The sequence below is a fragment of the Castor canadensis genome, chromosome 4 (genome assembly GCF_047511655.1).
Source record: "Castor canadensis chromosome 4, mCasCan1.hap1v2, whole genome shotgun sequence".
Lineage (NCBI taxonomy): Eukaryota > Metazoa > Chordata > Mammalia > Rodentia > Castoridae > Castor > Castor canadensis.
This window is the reverse complement of record NC_133389.1, coordinates 82,867,250-82,885,397: the sequence shown is the minus strand read 5'-3', so window position 1 is coordinate 82,885,397 and position 18,148 is coordinate 82,867,250. Positions and strand designations below refer to the sequence as shown.

The 18,148-nt window shown below is 33.0% G+C and overlaps 1 protein-coding gene across 4 annotated transcripts in view; it reads left to right on the top strand.

Annotated features, from left to right (window-relative positions):
• Positions 1-18,148, top strand: part of Ptpn4 (protein tyrosine phosphatase non-receptor type 4) — a 171,741-nt gene that overhangs the window by 119,102 nt on the left and 34,491 nt on the right. For all 4 annotated transcript variants that reach the window (XM_074070542.1, XM_074070541.1, XM_020184859.2 and 1 more), the window contains 3 exons: positions 6,766-6,834; positions 12,579-12,704; positions 14,520-14,678. In XM_074070542.1, coding sequence (XP_073926643.1) covers positions 6,766-6,834; positions 12,579-12,704; positions 14,520-14,678 — 354 coding nt within the window. The remainder of the gene's footprint in view (positions 1-6,765; positions 6,835-12,578; positions 12,705-14,519; positions 14,679-18,148) is intronic.

Below are 18,148 nucleotides of genomic sequence, written 5' to 3'. Positions count from 1 at the left end.
AGAGTGTGAGATCAATGACGAAAACCAAGGAAAATGCAAAGCCTTATTTAGTGGTAGTAAGTCTCAGCAGGGACATAAGAAATCTCCAAGGCTCTATGTGAAATATGAGAACATCGCAGCCCCAAAAGGTATTCCTGCAATGAATTGATTCCTAAGTAACACTCAGAATAATTGTATAAGGACTGCCTTATCCCCAGTAGAACACTTGCTTCTTGCCTCTTTCCTTACAGATGGATATCCACCCCACCTCTTACCCCTTTTCACTTAGGCTACAAAGGAAGAAATAGAACACAGTAACCAGCTTTCAGCTGCAATTAAAACAGGTCTCAGACAAGATGAGGAAAAGTCTAAAAGTTGCCCAAACCATACCACAACAAACAGAAAATCTATAGGTGATGAATACAAACAGAAAAGGCAGTTGAAGAAACCAGTTGGGGAGAAATTCATAACTGAAACAAAGGAAATTTCTGTTGTCCATATTAGTTCAAGAAGAATTAACTTAGAAGGTGACACACATGCACAGGAAATCAATGCAAGTCAACTCACTGTATAGCTATCTTTATCTCAACTAGCAAAAACCCTTGTTCCTTCCTATTATTGCTTATACTCTCTCTTCGACAAAATTAGAGATAAGGGCAAAATAGTTTCTGCCCGGTAGCAAGGGGTAAGGGGGGATAAGAAGTGGGGGGTAAGGGAGGGGGTGGGGAAAGAGGGGAGAAATGACCCAAACATTGTATGCACATATGAGTAAAATAAAAATTAAAAAAAAAAACAGTTGGGGAGAAATTCATAACTGAAACAAAGGAAATTTCTGTTATCCATATTAATTTTTTTAAAAAGCTCAATAATTACCTGATTTTTTAAAAAATGCACCAGTTGCCAGTGGTTCAAGCCTGTAATCATAGCTACTTGCAAGGCTAACATCAGAAGAATCAAGGTTCCAGACCAGCCAGGGCAACAAAGTTTGTGAGACTCCCATCTCAAGAAAAGCTGGGTGTGGTGGCACACATCTGTTACAATGACTACAGGAAGCTTAAAATAGGAGGATGATGGCAGTTGGTTTAATTGCCACCCCAGGCAAAATAGCAAGATCTTATCTCCAAAATAAACAGAGCAAAAAGGGTCTGTGGCTCAAATGGTAGAGTACCTGCCTTGACAAGTGCAAAGCCCTGACTTCAAACCCCAGTGCTCCCCTCCCCCCCACAAAAAAAAAACTAAGATTAGTGGAGAAGAGAGCAACAACTGCCATTCAGGCTGTTGCTGCCCTTGGGAAAAGACTGGTTTAGTGTTGGCAGATTTTACATGTTTTCAATGGAATGAGATTATGGACTATTAAATGGAATCTGTACATTTTTAATCTTGAATAAGCTCTTTTAAAAATTCACATAAACCCCTAAATTCAAAGCTTAACATTTGGCAATTGAATATCCATTAATCCTTCACCATAATCAAGATAACAGGTATGCCCTTCATTCCCAAAAGGTCCTGTATGTCCCTCTGTAACTCCTTTTTTCTACCCTTTGTCCTTAGGCAACTGTTGGTTTGCTGTCTGTGATTTGCATTCTCTAGTATTTTATATAAATCAAAACATCCATAAGATTCCCTTTTTAGTCTGGCCACTTTTACTTAGCATTATTATTTCAAGACTCATCCCTGTGCTGTTGCCTGTGTTAATAGTTTTATTGCAGACTGGTATTCCATTGTATAGATACACTGTAATTTGTCCATCCATTTAGTGATGGATTTGAAATTTCCAAGTTTGGGCTATTATAAGTAGAGCTGCTATGAACATGAATATAGAAATCTTTGTATGGACGTGAATTTTTCTTGGGTGAACTTCTAGGAGTGGGATGGCCAGGTTGTATCATAAATATAACCATGTATGTTTGACTCAGTAAGAAACTACCAGACAAATTTTCAAAGCTATTATACCATTTATATACTTGTCTGAAGTATATAAGTGTCCTAGCACAGGGCTGGGGGTGTAGCTCAATTGTAGAACACTTTCCTAGCTTGCATGAGGCCCTAGGTTCTGTCCCCCGGCACCACCAAGAAGAAAAAAATAAATAAATGGAATTCTGGCTTCCCCACATCCTCATCAATGCTTGGTATTATCTTTTCACTATTTGCCAGTGTCTTCTGAAGAGCAGTTTTAGTTTTGATGAAGTTCAGTTTGTTCACTTTTTTTGTTCACTCTTTTGTTGTCACATCTAAGAAGTCTTTGCCTAACTCAAGTCACAATGGTTTATTTCTCTTCTTGTAAGAGTTGCATAGTTTCAGCTCTTATACTTAGGTCTGTGATCTGTTTGGATATAATTCTTATATTCAATACATGTATTGAAGTTCACTTTTTTGCCTATGAATATCCAGTTGTTCCTTTGCGCCTTTGTTAAATCATTTGTTCATATTTGTGTGGTCTGTTTCTGACTTCATGTCTTAAAGTCCAGTAGTACTACTTCTCCAACTTTACTTTTTTCTGTAAAATTATTTTGGATATTCTAAGCCTTTAGTATTTCCATCAGAATTTTAGAATTAGTTTATTCCTACAAAATAAGCATTCTGCAAGTCTATTTGGGATTGTGCTGAATCTATACCAGTTTTTGGTTTAATTGCTATCTAAGAAATATTGGATCTTCCAATTCATGAAGCTTAGTGTATGCTTTTCTTTAAGTATTTTATTTCTGTCAGTGTTTATAGTGTTTGGTGTACAGATCTTTCACATCTTCATCAGTTTTAGCCTTAAGTTTTTCATATTTTATCATATTTAGAAATGTATATTTTAATTTCAGATTGTTCTTTGCCATTAGATAGGAATACAATTGATTTTAAATACTGTTCTTGTTTCCTGAAACCTTACACAACTCACTTATTATAGGAGCTTTTTTTCCTCCTTAGAGGATAAAGACAGTTTTAGTTCTTCCTTTCTAATCTGATGCTTTTTATTTCTTTTTCTTTATTATTCCAGCTAGAACCTCCATTACAGTGTTGAATGATGTTGAATACAAATGATGACAGCAGACATCCTTGTCTTATTCCTCATCTTAGGGGGAAACATGCAGTCTTTCACTATTAAGTATGATTTTTTTGTTGTAAGCTTTTTGTTTTAGATTCCCTGTATCATGCATGTTGCAAAGATTTGCTCTGTTTCTCAATTACCTGACATTTTTATTAGGATTGGATATTGGTTTTTGTCAAATGCTTTCTCTGCAACTATTGAGATGATCTTAAGGTTTTCTTTATTCTTACTAGTTTGTTAGTATGGTGAGTTTCAAGTGTTAAACCAACCCTGCATTCATGAGATAAACCCTACTTGATCATAAAATCCTTTTCATATGTTGTCTGATTTGACTTGCTAAAATTTTGCATCTGTGCTCATAAATGATATTGGTCTGTAGTTTTCTTTCTTATAATGACATTGTCAGGTTTTGGTGTCTGGGTAATGCTGGTCTGATTGAAGGCGCTGGGAAATCAATTTTCTGGAAGAGTTTATATAATGTATTTCCTTTTTAAATGTTTAATAAAATTTGCCAATCATTCTGGGGGAGTTTTATTTGTAGGAAGATTTTGAACAATACACTTAAATTATTTAATAGATGAGACAATTCAGGTTTTCTCTTTGTTCTTGATCAAATGATAATAGCTTATGCCTTTCAACAAATCTTTACATTTCATGTAAGTTGTTGACTTTATTGGTATAAAGTTCTTAATATTTCTTGCTATCTTTTTAATAGCTCCACAGTCTATAGTAATGCTCTTTCTCTTATTCTTGGTATTGATAACTTGTCTTCTCTTTTTCTGATCAGTCTTAGTAGAGTTTTATCAAATTGGATTAAGTGTGTTTAAACAATGTATATGACAAATAACTTTTCAGGTTTATAACATTTGTAGACCATCCTTTGTCTACTAAGTACTAAAGGGGGGAAAAAGTGACTGAAAAATGTTAAGTTTAACCAGATTGCCACTCAAATCTAAAGTCAACATAGTAGACATTATTCATTATGCCAGAGCCCACATAATATAATATCTCTGAGCCTTTAAAAACATCTACTTAATCTTAAAGGTAAGCCAAGAGTTAAGACAAAATAACTCAATAAGAATCCTTATAAAAACACTGAAAATAAAGATTAAATCCTTTAAATACATCATTAATCCTTGACCACTGTGAGAATGATGACCAGAGAATAGAATTAAGATGGTATAAACTATTTTACAAACTAAAATAAATAATAGAACATATTAAAAGGAGGAAGTAAGTGAAAAGAAGTATTTGAATCTCTATGAAAAAAGTTAGGAGTATGTAGTTTTAAACCTTAGTACATCAACGTCTCAAGGGTTTTCTAATTTTTTTTTTTTTATTGTAATGATCAGCAATCTCACACCCTCCAGGCTGAGGCAGCAGAATCCTTGAGCCTAGGAATTTAAAGTCAGCTGGGCAACATGAGACCCCTTTCAAAAAATAAAACTAAGACAAAACAAAAATAAAATGGAAAAAAAATCAACAACTGTCTTATCTACTATAATCATATCATAATAAGATTGTGTCTGTATCTGTACCCTTTTGTGCATGTTTATGCAAAAAGTTTCAAAATAATTTTTATCTGTTTGTAATGATTATTTTTGTAGGGGCAGGACTGTAGCTTAATTTTTTTATTATGCTTTTCTATCTCACTTGAATTATTTGTAATAAGCATATATATACACATATATAAACAATTGGTATTTTTCTCTTTGATCAAAAGATAAGTACCTTACTGTCAAAATTTGATATTCTAAGACTGGTACAGTTTTGCAGTTTATTCTAAACCCTAAAGACTATATTATGGGCAATATGAATATAGACCTTTCTGCTATTAATTATTTACATTGCTCCATGTTTATTACAAATTTTAACTTATTAATTAGGCCTTTTGAGTAATAGAGTTCCATTTGAATCCACTAAGTGACAAATTAATGCATCAGTCAGGATTCAGTTAGAGAAACAAAGTTCTTTTGATACTCCAAACAAAAACAATTTAATTGAGGGAATTTGTTACACAAGTGTTAGAAAGCCTGGGGAAGCAAAAGGGGGAGGAGAGGGTATGGAGAACCAAAAGGAAGAAATAGTAAAGCTCAAAGATAACATGGTGAGTCATCCTAGGGCTGGAGTCCCCAAGCTTAGACCTGCTTCTGTGCTTTTAGAACCACTGTTATAGTCAATCAGTTCTGGATCTGGCAGAGAGGTGCTGCTTTAACCAAGCATGGAACCATCTACAAGATGCTGTTTCTCAGTATCCCCCATCTCCGGAACTATTAAAGCAGCTACCAGCACTTTTCTCATACTCCCCGTGCCTTGTGAAAGTAGAACCTAACAGAATGCCAAGTGACAAAGAAATCTAGAAAATGGAATTTGTTCACTCTCAGTCCCCTACTAAGTATAGTAGAACATAGAAGGACAGAATTGGGACCTACTTTTCAGTTCACATTAAAATTAGTGTATTACATAAGCCATACATATTTATAGCTTTAAAGATTAAGTTTTGTGTTTATTGTTCTTAAGAACTTTAGAAATGTATCTGAAGCATTTTTTAATCATTAAAATGATTAATAGTCTTACAAATGACAAATGTTTAACTAGATACAGTTCTATCCCTAATCAGTATGCATTAAATAAACACTTTTCTCCTCATAGTTGGAAGTACTTGAGTGGGAAATGAACTGGAAATATCAGAGAGACTCTTTTCTCCACTAGCTTCCTAATACACATACCCTTATCTCTGTTCCAAAATATCCAAGGTATTAAAATCATCATTCTAATGTAGAAATACAAAATTAGTGAACCTTAATTTATTACCTGCTTCTTAGAGGAAATGTATTTTCATTGGAAACTACAACTTAACCAACATTAAAAATCCATGCTGACATTCCTCATTTTCAATTAAAACCTCATAAGCCGTTCAGTTCACATTTATTGATTTTTGTCCATGAAATATGGTCTTAAATTTCTTTTTGTAGCTTTGAAAACCTGTTATTTGGCTTATTTTGCATACATTAGACATCTACATTTGTAAATGGTTGTGTTTGCTGTACTAGAAATTTTTGTTCATCTACACTTCAGTACAAAATGCCATAAGTAACAAATTATCTGAGTGCTAAACTTGTATTAACAAAATTAGCCTGAACACATTGTTGTATCATAGAGGAGAATCAGTTCCTCTGCATAAACAATGTGCTTTTTAGACAAACCAACTTCAAGTCATTTCCTAGCACCCAACCCACACAACAGTTCTGTCTCTAATTGCTTCCTGTATTGAAAAATATGAAATTGACTATATTTAGACATGGGGGGAGTTGAGGTATGACCAGTGTTCATACCTGTCATCATTAGCAATAGGAATGGAACGAAAGGTAGTCTGGGGAAAGAGTAGTTCCCCAAGATCTCTAATGTTTCAGTACCTTCATTAAAGAGTAGTGGAGACCCTAGCTAGATCAGTCCTGTTGGGGGAGGGAGGGCTGGTGGAGCTTGTTTAATCTGGTGCATGGTAAACTCTTGACTCTAGACAGAAGACATTTGTGGGGCATAACAGGGAAGGAAGTTTCATACAAAATCATTTCTTTCTCACTCAATAGAGGAGCAGAAAATTAAGCGTGTATTGAACAGAACTATAAGTGCTGTCTCTCTTGGTGGAAATGAAATATAGTCCATTTGTTAGAAATGTCTCTTATAAAATTGTAATGTTGTGTGTTCTTTATATCCTTTAAGATGTTATGGGTGTTTATGTATTTCAGTGGAAGAACCGAAGTCCAGTCAGTTCAATATGGCAAAGAAAAGGCAAATAAAGACAGGGTATTTGCAAGGTAAGTCAATTCTCTTTCAGTATTTTAATTTTTTTTTAAGGATTAACTATTTTTTAAGTTAAGTGATTACAGATTTATCAGATGATCCTTTCTTAATTATACAAATTATATTAAGGGAATGATAAAACTAGTTGTATTGATTCTTTATATGTATGAATATTACTCATGTGCCAAGTATTGTACCTTTGAATGAGCTAAATCAAGTATGTTATTAATATAACATTTTATTGAAAGTATTGCCTCCATTTTTAAAAACATTTTTGAGAGATATGATCATTTCATGTCATCTAGCCCATTTTTTTATTTATTTAAGTAATATTGTTAAGAGATATACAGGTTGCTTTTGATTTGTTTGCCATTTATTATCTTAATTTTTTAGAATCCATTAGAGCCAATTTGGTTTTTAATCAGTGAAATTTAATGATCAGATTTATGTTTTAGAAAATAGTTTCATGAACAAGGATAAAGAATAGATCAGTAAGTACAAGTTGGGTACCCAGAGTCCAATTAATTGAAAATTGAAGTAATCCAAGTAAAAAGGGCTGACCTAAAACACTAATGACAGAATGGAGAAATGGAGAATAGGAAACAAAGTCGAGGGAAGTAGAGATAGAGATATGTTAGAAATAGGAGTTTGTTTTCACTGAAAATAATTTAGTACAAATCCTTAAAGAATTAGGCATTTGGTGTCTATTACTATTAGAGGCTTAAGAATTTTAGTAAAGACAACTGAAGAATGCTTTTGATTTTAGTGTTTAAATTTAGCTTTTTTTTTTTTTTTTTGGCAGTATCGGTGTTTGAACTCAGAGCATCATACTTGCTAGGTAGGCACTCTACCACTTGAGCCACTCTAGCAGCCCTTTTTTGGGTTGGGTATTTTCAAGATAGGGTCTCTAGAACTATTTGCCTGGGCTGGCTTTGAACCATGATCCTCCTGATCTCTACCTCCTGAGTAGCTAAGATTGCAGGTGTGAGCCACTGGCACCCTACTTAAGCTCTTTATCTTTATCCAAAGTCCTTCCTGCTTTCTGTTTCTAGAGAAAAAGAAGTTTTTGTTTGGAGGTTTTTTTTTATCCCTCCAAAAGTGAAAATTGCTCCTTTTTTCTAGCATTAAGTGATAATTCATTGTATTTTAAAACTCCCAACAGTGTCAAATAATATGAAGAAAAATTGTCATCCCAGGGCAATCATTTATAATAACTTCATTGTATTTATTCAAGACTTTTCCATGCATATACTTATTGAGATATTTATATGTATATTTGTTTCAAAGTTGTTTCATACTTTTTGCTTGCTTTTACCACTTATGCACATTTTGTTGTTGAAAAACTAGTCATTTATAGTGCAAGAAATGTTTAAACAGTTAAGTCCTTTCATCGTAAAATGTAGATTAACTTTATGATTCCTTCTTTTGCCCCTATCTCTTCCCTGCCTCCAGAGCAGGAGTTGTTGCTGAGACTATTTGGTGATGCCATAGAAATATGTCCCAAATACTTGTAAAAATAATGAATAATACCCTACGCTCCTTGAAGTAAGGACATTGGAAACAAAAAATTACTAAAATAAGTTTTCTTATTTGAATAAGATTTACTTACATTCTTTTCTTCGTTCTGTGGTTACTCTCTATGAATTGTCTACACATAATATATGCAATAGGAAAACAGCCTATGAAAATGGCTCAGTGTGTGGATTCAGCTGGTCAAGGCTAACCATGTTACTGTGATAAATTTACTTGAATTTAAATAATATAATTCATTTTAGCATTTGTTCAAAAAATACTGACATCAGCTTATTATATCTTACTTTAGAATTATGAGGAGAAAATTGTCTTCTTTTCTATTAAATGTAAATCTTTGTGCCATGTTAGTGACTTGGTTATTTTGAAAGGTAGGGGGGAAAAAAAACACATAGATGTTTGTCCTAATACACATGTCTACTAAAATTACTCAAAATCCCCCCTTTTTCTTCTTCTGTAAAAAGTAGAAAGTACTTAAGACCTGTACAAAGATGAAATGCTAATATGAAATTGTTTTCCTTTTAATTGTTCTTGAGTCCACTTACTTTCTGTCAGTTTTGTTGTTCTAGAATGTATTTGTTCTAGTTTTTGTACTACATCTTATTTGCAAAATCATTTCAGTACTGTTGAAATCAAAGTATTTTTCTAATTAGTGTTATAATTGCGCCATTCCAATATACTATACCTATTCCATTCCTTTCCTAACAATAAACTTAACTTTTTCTTACTTGATATTTATAAAAAATATATAATGTGATGTGATGACTAGTTGTACTGTAGTTTGGTATCCATGAGTGCCAAATCATAGATGTATTTATATTAAGGTTAATATCACATATAAATAGTTTCTTTGTGTTATTTTAATATTTTTACCATAGTACATTTTAGAAATATGCAGAGTTACATCTTCATCTTAGTTCATTTTGTATGCTCATGATTTAAAATGTGAAGTTAACATGTTTTATAAAATAAGTTTGTGTTAATCAATGAATAATAGATCTAGCATTCCAGGATATAAGCCTCAAATTAACTCTTTATCACTTTTGTTTTTCTGGAATTTTATGAACTCTCCTTAAAATAAGTCATCTGCTGGGAAGAAGTTTTACTTTGTTTTGTTTTGTTTGTGTGTGTGTGTGATACTGGGGTTTGAACTCAGGGCCTTATACATGCTAGGCAAATGTTCTACCTCTGAGCTACATCCCTAACTCTGGGAAAAAGGTTTTTTCTGTTCTTTTGTTTTAGTGTGTTTGGTTGTCTAGTTGGTGTTTGTTTTGCATTGCTTTTTCTTTTGGTGGTACTGGGGTTTGAACTCAAGCCCTCACTCTTGTTAGGCAGGTGCTCTAAAACTTGAACTACTCTGTCGGCCCTTTTTTGTTTCTTGTTTTTTTGAGGTTTTTTTCGGGGGAGGTTGTTTGTTTGTTTTGTTTTTAAATCGGGGCTAACCTCGAACCATGAAGTTAGCCCCTATCTGCCTTCTGAGTAGTGAGGATTACCGGTTTGAGCCACCAGAACCTGGCTAAGAAGTTTTAATAAGTACTGGGCCATTCTAGTGCTATCTTATGACTGAAAGACTAAACATTTCTAATATTTTTTTTCTAATATATCAGAATCTTGTTGTGATGACCTGATGCATATCTACCAACATTCTCTAATGGCTTTAAAAATTATTACCTTATTTTGGTAAATAGTAGAGAATTTCAGAATTCTAGTTGTTCTTGGAATTTTAATTGGAAGCATAGATAGAATAAACTACTTAGGCTTCCCATATAATAAGATTTTTTAGCACTAATCAGTGTTATTCTTTTCTTTTTCCTATGTATCAGCTCTTTGAATTGCTTTCATAGTTTTAAAATTATCATATGATATTATCTAAGAAGAGAGCAAAACAGTATTCTCATACAACAGAAAAATATGGTACCATGATCAGAAAATAAACTTACCACATTGCAAACACACTGATGTAGTGTGGTATTTTTTTCTCTGAAATTTCCACACTCAACAGGAAACATAGATAGCAAGCCTGAGTGGGTGGGTCTCTGAGGTTAAAACTTATTAAAATGAAATACCTGAAATTTAGTTTTAAATTCAGAGCATTTCCAAACATGCTTAGTACATTAATAAGAAGGAAGTCTTCTGATGGTTTATATGAGGTGAGTGTGATGGATTTTTTTCTTCCTTCAAATGATTTCTTCTCTTAGCAAATGAAAGTACTTGATCTCGTAACTGTACTAGTGAACTCTCTCACAGCGTACATTAAGTCTAATATATGAGCAAAGATAGTCTATAGACATTCAAGTGCTTACCACTAATAGAGCTGTAGATGGTAAGTTATGACTAAGTTTAAGATTTTATTTTAAAAATTGAGCACATGACATAGTACAGTTTCATTTGTTGTGACTGAGATGAGTGTGTGCCCTGCACTATGCAGGTTAAACTAAATTGTGTCCTGAGTAGTCTTCAAGTCAAAAGAAAAAATCCTTAACTCAAGATAATGGGAAATACTCATGCTTAAATTATTTTGAATTTTCTTAAGGAAAATGAAATCTGAGGCAGTTCCTTTTTTTTAAACTAATAACATTATACCTCTTTTAGAAAATGCCTGTTAGTTTTAAAACTCAGATATTATTAGTCCAAGCTAAAAAGGTTTTGGCTGTGAGTTCCTTAAATGATAGGACACTTGTATGGTATGGATTCATAAAACTAATAGACTATAAAACATTGTGCTGAAAATTTAGATATTTGTAAGTCATAAAATTCAGGAAGTAATGAGGATATTTGTAAGTCATAAGGATCATATTTGCTAGTAAATTTAGATATAGAAACTTAAATGATTTTTTTAATGGAAGACCAGAACTAGGATTCAGGGACCCTACTCATTATTCTAATGCTTCCTACTGTATACATTATACTTTTTGGAATACTGTTTGGTCAGCATTAGGCCATTCTGTTTCCTTTTACATATTTAACATATTAGAAAGGGAATTTTAGACTACTAAAACAACTGCACATTTAATGACGTTAGAATTTGGTATATTATGATCTTATATTTCAGTGTAATTGGGTAACTTAATGTTATATTTGCTTGTTCTTGATCCATAATGCTTTAAATTTATACAAATGAGCATGTATAGTACATGATGATAGGAAAAACAAAATGATGGCCAACTTTAAGAAAAATAATCCTGACAGCTAAAAAGTAAATGCTGTCTTAAGCTTAATTCTTAACTGTTACTGGAAAATCTGAAAATAAATCAAAAGTTCCATAATGAAGATCTTTGAACCTTGTTGAACTATGACTGAGAATATTCTTGGTTACATAAATAGGTGCGTCTATCAATATATTCATGATCTGGTTTACAGTAGGATAACTTTTTTCTTAAGTTTGACATAATGGGAAATAACATGATTTTTATGTGTTTCACTGAATTTATAAGATGATTTATTATATAGTCAGTTTAAATCATTATATTAGCCTCTATATTCTAAATGTCAAAAAATTAGGCATTTAACTAGATGCCATAGATTTCCAATATATTTTGACTTAATGTTTCTGCATAGATGAATACCTTTTGATCTGCACAGATTAACAGCAAGATCTTTTTCTTAGCAGATCTTAGATTTTTCTTAGAGTTAGTTCTCATTATTTATCACTATGATAGCTGACAGTATATAAACAATAAACATATTCTTCTACTCCCCACTTCAGTACAGAATATTTGCCTTCCAAAGGGTTTTTTAAATAAAAAGAAAATAAATCCTTTGGCCTACTGTACATGAAAAAGAAAAAATCATATGCATAGTAGTAATTTTTTTGTTCTGTCCTCATTAAAGCAGAGATTTAGGATTCAAGAGATAACATGTATTCAGTACATCTCACAATAGAGTTCCAGATACTCTAGAATAGGAATGGGTAATGTCTGTAATATTGACAACATGTGAGAAAAATTTGGTATCAAACTGCTCCCTTCGGTTTTTTTGTTTTGTTTTTTTTCTTTTTCTTAATTTGTCTCTCTTTCTCCTCTTTTCTCTGTTTTATTCTTCATACATTTTTTTCTTTGTCATATAAAACATTACTATTTGGAAATTATTTGGTAAATAACAGTAAAATGAATTAGTTTCTTACAAGCTCATGTAGAATATGATATATTAAAATAAGTTTTAGTATTTGATTCATAGTTTGGGGTTTAAAAACAAAACTTTTTATATACTACCTAAATTATTTCTGCAGATCCCCAAGTAAGCCTTTGGCACGGAAATTAATGGATTGGGAAGTAGTAAGCAGAAATTCAGTATCTGATGACAGGCTAGAAACACAAAGCCTTCCATCTCGGTCTCCACCTGGAACTCCTAATCAGTAAGTACAAACCAGCACCAAATTGGCATTTTGCTAATTTCTAAATTATTGTCTCTGTATTTCCATTGCTTGAATATCAAAATATATAAAAATTTAACTTTGGTAAAGCATGATTTTTGTTATCCAGAGAAGAAATATTCATTTCTTCCTTGCTTGGTGCTCATTACTAGAATGGCATGGAATAGACATGGGGAATGAGAGAACAGAGCCTTGAAGAACAACCCTCACTTTTTTTGACAGTTGACTTTCACAATAAAGGCTCCTTAGTGAAAAAAAATCAAGATCTGTTAGTAGACTTAAAAATCTCATATGATTGTTGTTTACAAAATCCATTTCCATGTAGATTCCCAACAGAATTTCAAAGGGAGCATAAATTGTTAAAAATGCTTTATCAGTGCTTTATAGCACATTCTGCAGCCTAGAAAAAGGGATTTCCAGCAACACTAACAACCATAGCTTAGTTATATGTATGCTAAAAAGAACTCTGTGATTCAGCACTTGTGTATGTTTTTCAGCCTAGCATTTCTCACTAGCTGTGTATTTTTAGTATGGATAATAATAAAATAAATTTACATTAGCCAACGATGTTTATTGTCTTAATTTTATCATAGTAATAAATGTGTTGTGTACAATTAAGATAATGGTAAATTTTAACACCAAAGGTTCATTTATTAACTTCTTTAATTTTGATATGGAACATAATAGTTGAGACAGTCTTCCTTTAGAAATATATACCTTAATACTCAACAAATTTGTACTAAGTGTTAAAATCTGTAAGTCAGTGCTAGGTATTATCAGCTGAAGAAAACTTCTACCATATTGGGCTAAAGTACATATATAAACAAGTTTGTTTCACAGAATGTTATACCTAGCTGTCTTCCTTACTATTAAGAAAATTGGATACAGTGATTTCTGTCTTGCCAAGTGTAGATTTTCCTTGTAAAATATGTATTTATTCAAAGGCTCATCAACTTGTTTGAAGAAATTTCAGAGCCTTCCTTTTTTCATCCAGCCACTTCTCCATTTGTTACCAGAACCAATAAACAGCAAGGTTTAGAAGGCACAGATTTAAACCATGTAATTCAAGTAATTAATTAGCAGTAATTCCAAGTTTTCTGGTAAATGAAACAATTTTAAGGATGGTCTGAAAAAATTTTTAAATCTAACAAGTCAACAATACAGCATGGTGATAAAGAGCTGGGGTCCTAGAGTTACTGCTTATTTGAACCTTTGATAAGCTGATTAATTTTCATCTCATTCTCACCTACAAAACTCCTGTTTATAGTAAGTGTCTTCCTGAGAGTATTGATATGAGGATTAAATGAGGTGACATTTGTGAAGTATTTAGAATAATGCCTGGCACATAATAAGTGCTTAAATATTAGCTATCACTTATAAGGATGGAAATACAGTATTCAGTGTCTATTCTTAGGACTAAAAATTCCACCAATTACAAACATTTGTAAAAATTAAAAAAGAATTCAGACTAGAAAATATTTCTAATTATTTATTCTAGTCAATTTTATAAATATTGAATAAAATTGATTAGAATAAATGTTGAGTAAAACCTAAAATTATAGTGTCTGAAGTAGAGAAACATAGAATAGAGATAATAGATGAATGGGTGAAATCCTTGTGGCAGATTGTTATCTACATCTCAGATCCTGACTTCCCATTCTGTATTCTTTTCTGTTTATGCTTAGCATAGTTAGTCTTAAAAATACACACCCACTTTCTCATACACAATATAATTAAGACAATTGGAAAAACTGAATTAAAGCATGTTTTTATTCAGATTTTCTTCTCTCCATTTAGTCGAAACTCAGCATTTACACAAGAGGGTACCCGAGTACGACCATCTTCAGTTGGTCATTTGGTAGACCATGTGGTTCACACTTCTGCCAGTGAAGTTTTGGTGAATCAGAGATCTCCATCATCAACACAAGCTAATAGCATTGTTCTGGAATCATCACCGTAAGGCCTTTTTTTAAGTCGCTTCCTAATTCTTTATTTTCAAATGCCACAACTTTGTTTCATTTTAAATAATCTGGGAAATTAAGGAACTTGATGTAAGATGTTATTTATCTGATTTTTGTATATATATTTCTAAATGGACTTATTTATCCTTGGAGTTCTTATTGCATCTTTCTCCTTCACCTTTGTGGTCACTGATTATCTGTTAATTTTTAGTGCATACATTCAAATATTTGTGCAGATAACATAACAGAGAGTAGAAGAGTGAAAGATAGAGCTTTCTTCATATTTTTTTAAGAAAAGGAACCCTAAGTTTAAATAGACAGTGCTGAGAGAATTCAGTAACAAGGGAGAAATAAGTGAGATGATTATCACACTGGGTAGGTCATAGTAAACATGCACACACCAATTCTCAAGTCTGTTTCTATTCATAATCCTCTGCTCCTACCGACTGATACATAAATTCATCTTCCTAATGCAGTATTTATAACCCATCGGTTTAATGCATAATCTGCATCTTCTCTCAATATGAAATATCTTGCTTTATTGGCTTATATAACATAGGTAGTTCAAACTCAAGTGGGAGAAATGGAAAAAGGTAAAATACATACATGATACATAGATCAGTTAGAAAACTTATTTGTTGAAAAGGAGAATGGAGTAAAGATAAAGTGAATGTGATTAGTCTTAAAGAAAGAATGAGTGTGGGGTAGAAGAGCAGTGATCAGCAAAGCATTTATAGTACTCTGGATAAACCTGACCAGATATAGGAGCCATGGTTGGCCAATCTATCATGATTAGAGGTTTAGCCTTGGTAAAACAGTGTGTGTGTATACACTATAAGGAATGGAGAAATAGGACAGAGACTGTACAATGACACTTGTAGAAAATGAATGAGCAAGAAATATAATTAGTGGAAATGTAATACTTTTATTACTTTAAAAGTTATAATTCTAATTTTCTGATACCATGCATTTTCAAATTTTAAAACTTTGAAAATATAAGATAACTCTTGAAGCCTAGCCAAATTATCTTAATCTTTTTTTGAAGGGCCTTTTTTAGGGAAAGACACACACATATACACAATTAAATATTTCCACATGTATAGATTTGTAAACCTTCAAAATCGTCTACCTCCTTAAACTACCATTGTTCTGCTTTCTTTACCTGAAGTAGAGAAGTAAGTTCAGGATAGACGGGAACTGTGAAATGTTTTTAAGTTACATATTTGTATTCAGTTTTGAATCTATACCACTGTATTTGAACTTCAGCAAGTTTTAACCTCAAAAATAATGAGCAAAGACTGGGTTTATGGCTCAGTGGTAGAGTGCTTATGTAGCATTTGTGAGACCCTGGGTTCAGTCCTCAGTTTGCCTAGCATGTATAAGGTCCTAAATTTGATCCTCAGCACTGCAAAAAGAAAATTAATAATCATAATAATGAGAGAGTTCTGAATAGATCAGGTGAATAATAAAACTAAAGAGACTGGATATGGCTGGGCGCTGGTAGCTTATGCCTGTAATCCTAGCTACTCAGGAGGCATAGATCAGGAGGATTGAAGCCAGCCCCGGGTAAATAGTTTGTGAGACCCTATCTTGAAAAAAACTCATCACAAAAAAAGGGCTGGTGGAATGGCTCAAGGTGTAGTCCCTGAGTTCAAGCCCTAGTACTGAAAAAAAAAAAAAAAAGGAGGTGGGATATGACAGCTCAAGACTCTGTCCTTTAGAGGCAGAGATCAAGAGGATCATGATTCAAGACCATCCCGGCAAAAAGTTCATGAGACCCCATCTCAGCCAATGGTGGGTGGGGTGGTGTGTGTCTCTCATATCAGCTATGTGGGGAAGCACAAATAGGAGGATAGGGGTCTAGACCAGCTCAGGAATAAAACAAGACCCTGTCTCAAAAATAACTAATGCCAAAAGGGCTAGCAGAGTGACTTAAGTGGTAGAGCACCTGCCTAGCAAGTTCAAGGCCCTGAGTTCAACCTCCAGTACCACCAAAGGGGAAGAAAAAACCTAACAGTAATAGTTAATCAGATTAACTATTAATACTATTACTATTAATTATGGTATTATAGCATTATGTAATTAATTAGTTGCTTATAGGCAGCTTTTACATAAAGTATTTCTGTTCTATGAGTAGGAAAGATAATATAACATCTTAAAAAAGTCACACTTTCAAACACTAATCCCAACTTACAAAGTAGAAATTCAGGCCTTCCATACCTGAACTTTGTAGCCCATTCAAGATTTTATTGATTTGTAATTTAGAGAAAATACTCGTTACTTTAGAATTCACAGATTTTAGTTTTACCATTGGCTAAATGTGAAAAGTATTCAAACAACAATTTGGATCAGCAGAAAGCATTTCAACAATAGTAAAGTATTTTTAGGGTCTTTCCCATAGTTTTTCGTTGGCAGATAAGATTGTAGTGAAGTAAATCTTGAGATTAATTTACCAGTGCTCTAATTTTTAAGTGACTACGAGAGATTGCTTATACTGTTTAAAATAAAGTTACCACTTATATGCAGGAGTAATTGAGACCATATTGAGCATTCACCTCTTTAAATGCTTCATAGAAAATTAAGCTGTTTTAGTTGGTAATCTTATGAAACAATTGCCCTGAATAAATTTTTGAAAACAGATGTTTTTTGTAATAAATTCACATCATAAATACTAATATACTCCTGGTGATTTGTAACAGGGAAGCCAGGGCATTTGTTCAAAAATCATCACAGTGTATGAATTGGGTGATTACATTTTTTTTTCTTAATAGAATACAGATTGCAAGAGGCAGCAGCAGCAGCAGCAAGCTGCTTTGGCTGCAGAATAAGGTAGGTTTACTGCTGTTGTTGAAGCATTCATGAGGAGCTAAAGCTGACTTGACTGAAGTAAATTGGGAAAGTTTTTCCCTCATCTTGACTGACAGTTCTAACAAATCTTTGCTACTGTGTGACAAAATACCACTCTGTTACCAGCAAAGTACTTTGAAACACTATAAATTCATATTCATCTTCAACAGAATATCAAAATTTAAGGAAGTTATCTGTGGTTTTAAAAAATCCAAAATGAAAGTTGAACACTTGAAATATTTTAGAATTACACTCCTATCTCACCTTTCTTTTAACATCCAGAATTAACACTTACGGGTAAATTTTGTAGAGTGTGTGTTTTCAGAACTGATCACTCCATCCATTGGATCATTTTAGGCAGATTATTAGATTTAAACATATTGAAACCATTGAGTTAGAAATATTATCAATTAAAGTAAATATGGATGTCTTAAAGTCCTGGTTTCTCTTAATCCCATGATTACTGGAGAGCACATAATTATATTGCAGGGACTCTCCAGACCAACCTAACCATCTACAACAATCAGCTATTTGGAAACCTCAGCCAGGCATGAGGGTGTGCATGCCTATAATCCCAGCACTCAGGAGGCAGAGGCAGGAGGATTGCAAATTTAAGGC